The sequence below is a fragment of the Parus major genome, chromosome 4 (assembly GCF_001522545.3).
Source record: "Parus major isolate Abel chromosome 4, Parus_major1.1, whole genome shotgun sequence".
Classification (NCBI taxonomy): Eukaryota; Metazoa; Chordata; class Aves; order Passeriformes; family Paridae; genus Parus; species Parus major.
Genome location: NC_031771.1, coordinates 59001765 through 59004197, shown reverse-complemented (window position 1 = coordinate 59004197; position 2433 = coordinate 59001765). Strand labels below are relative to the sequence as shown.

The 2433-nt window shown below is 59.5% G+C and overlaps 1 protein-coding gene across 1 annotated transcript in view; it reads left to right on the top strand.

Moving 5' to 3' along the window:
- LOC107202751 (homeobox protein HMX1-like) overlaps window positions 1–1976 on the top strand; it is a 3744-nt gene extending 1768 nt beyond the window's left edge. The window contains exon 2 of the mRNA XM_033513899.1: window positions 295–1976. Within this exon, the coding sequence (XP_033369790.1) occupies window positions 295–1020 (726 nt within the window). The 3' untranslated portion in view covers window positions 1021–1976. The remainder of the gene's footprint in view (window positions 1–294) is intronic.
- The last annotated feature ends 457 nt before the right edge of the window (window positions 1977–2433 follow it).

The following is a 2433-nucleotide window of genomic DNA, read 5'->3' as shown; positions in this document are numbered from 1 at the left end:
ACAGACGCACACGAACAGTCACACACACGCATATGCAAACACGCACACACAGACAGACAGACAGGAGGACACGGGCACACGCATACACACACACACACGCAGGAGGAGGGGACGCTCCGCGGAGGGGATGCCGCACACGCACCAACCTGCTTCCAGGGTGTTGTTTCCCCCTCCCGGCCTCCTGGGGCTGTCTGTCCCGTACCCAGGAGCCCCTCACTTTCCTGTCATACAGCTGGCAGAGGGATTTCCTTGGTTTCTTATGGAAGCGCCTCACCCTTCTTCTCCCCTCTGGAGGGTGTGGGACCGCGGCCAACCCTCGGCAGCCCCCTCCCCATCCCGTCCCCCACCCTCTCCCTGCGCTCCGCCGGGCCGTGCGTGCATGCGGGGCGGGGGCGAGGGTTGCGGCGGGGACTGATGCTGTGCTTTGCCCTTGCAGGCAGCGAGTCCGGCCGGCTCCAGGCAGAAGGGACGAGCCGCGGCCTCCGCCCCGAGGGGGGCGATGCGGGGTCCCCGCTCCCCACGGAGGGGCTGCACGGTCTCCCGCAGCCGCCGCCGCGAGAGGCCGGGGGATCTGGCGCGGAGAACGGCAGATCATCGGCGGCGGGCGGCAGGAAGAAGACGCGGACCATCTTCTCCAAGAGCCAGGTGTTCCAGCTGGAGTCCACCTTCGATGTGAAGCGCTACCTGAGCAGCTCCGAGAGGGCCGGGCTGGCCGCAGCGCTGCATCTCACCGAGACCCAGGTGAAGATCTGGTTCCAGAACCGCCGCAACAAGCTCAAGAGACAAATGTCATCCGAGCCCGAGGGCCATGGGCCCGGGCCGGCCGAGCCCCCCGGGGAGCCTCAGCCCCCCGCTGCCGCCTCGGCTCTCTCCTTCCCGTCCCTCTACAAGGACAGCCCTCTGCTCAGTCGCTGCTTGCTGCCGCTGCCTTTTCCCCTGCTCTGCCCAGGCAGCGCCATCCCCTACCTCTGCCTCCCCGGGCCGGGCAAACACTTCAGCCTGGTGGACGGGGACGTATAGCCTCTCCCCTGGCCCCCGACCTTCCCTTGCCGGGGGCCGCCCCGAGTTTATTTATGACTCCGCTGTGCCAGTGGAGTGTCTGTCTTGGCCAGAGCCGCCACCCGGCCCACGGAGGGGCAGCCCGGGCTCCCATCACGAGTGTTCTTGGGCTGCCGACAAGTTACTAAATCTCGGAAAGGCGCTGCCAACCCGCTCTCCCTCTTGAAACGCTTTTTCTCTGGTCGGGAAGGAGGAGATAACACGGAGCCACCTAAGAAACCGGGATAAGCTCTGCCTTCCTCCTTTCCAAATTGTCCCGTTCTGGTGTTACAGGAGGGCCGATGTTGTGCCTCAGTCCGTGGGGACTGCGTCCCCACTTCTGTCCCAAGCGCCGGGGCGGTCGCTTTGCCGTGAACCGAGTGACGTTTCATTCAGATTGGTAATGGTGAAGGCCGCTCTGTGCTTCTTTATCTCAAGCTCTCCACCTCTAATGTCCCTCAGAGTAGCTTCTCCCCATCTTTTACATTATTAAAATGTAGACGCCTTTCCTCAGATCTGGTTCTTAAACGGTGACTACGGTGACTTTCCTGCTTTTTTCCCCCTCGGAAGAAACTCCCCAAGATCTCTCTTACACGTTTTGTGCTAACTGGCTCTCAGACAGAGCCTCGTGTGATGTTTTTACAGAACAAGACAAGCTGTCTCTTCTGCTAATCCCGCCCCCTGAAAACTCGTGGGATGGTTTTGCCTGCTATCCTAGGGTAAAGAAGTGGGGTTTTAAAATTTTTTATATCTATCTACACATAAATTTGCAAACGCTTTGGTCATCCTTTGGTTTCTAAGTTCACACGCTTTATATCCCAAAATTGGAAATAAACCTTTTCAGAAAGTTGGAACTCTCCCTCCTTTTCAATAGTCACTACCGGGTAGATAGTAAAGGAAAGATTTCCTGGAGTGCATCGATGGTTTTTATTTTACAAATAAAGAGCACAATTAAAAAACTAAAACACAATCGTGGCATTACGGAATTCATCCTTAGCACGCGCCAATGGCAACTTATCGATTTTCCCAGCGGGGAGACAAACACGATATTTGTTTCGGCCAGATAAGATGGGGTTTTCTTTCTCCTTCGCACTCTTCCGTTTGTCTTTCCGTGGGCAATCGATGCAGATGCGCGGGGATCCCGGTGCAGGCGAATCCCCGCGGCTTGGGGCGGCTGCCGGGGCTCTATCCCAGCCGGGGCTCTATCCCAGCCGGGGCTCTATCCCAGCCGGGGCTCTATCCCAGCCGGGGCTCTATCCCAGCCGGGGCTTCATCCCAGCCGGGGCTCTATCCCAGCCGGGGCTCTATCCCAGCCGGGGCTCCATCCCAGCCGGGACTCCATCCCAGCCGGGGCTCTATCCCAGCCGGGGCCCTATCCCAGCCGGGGCTCCATCC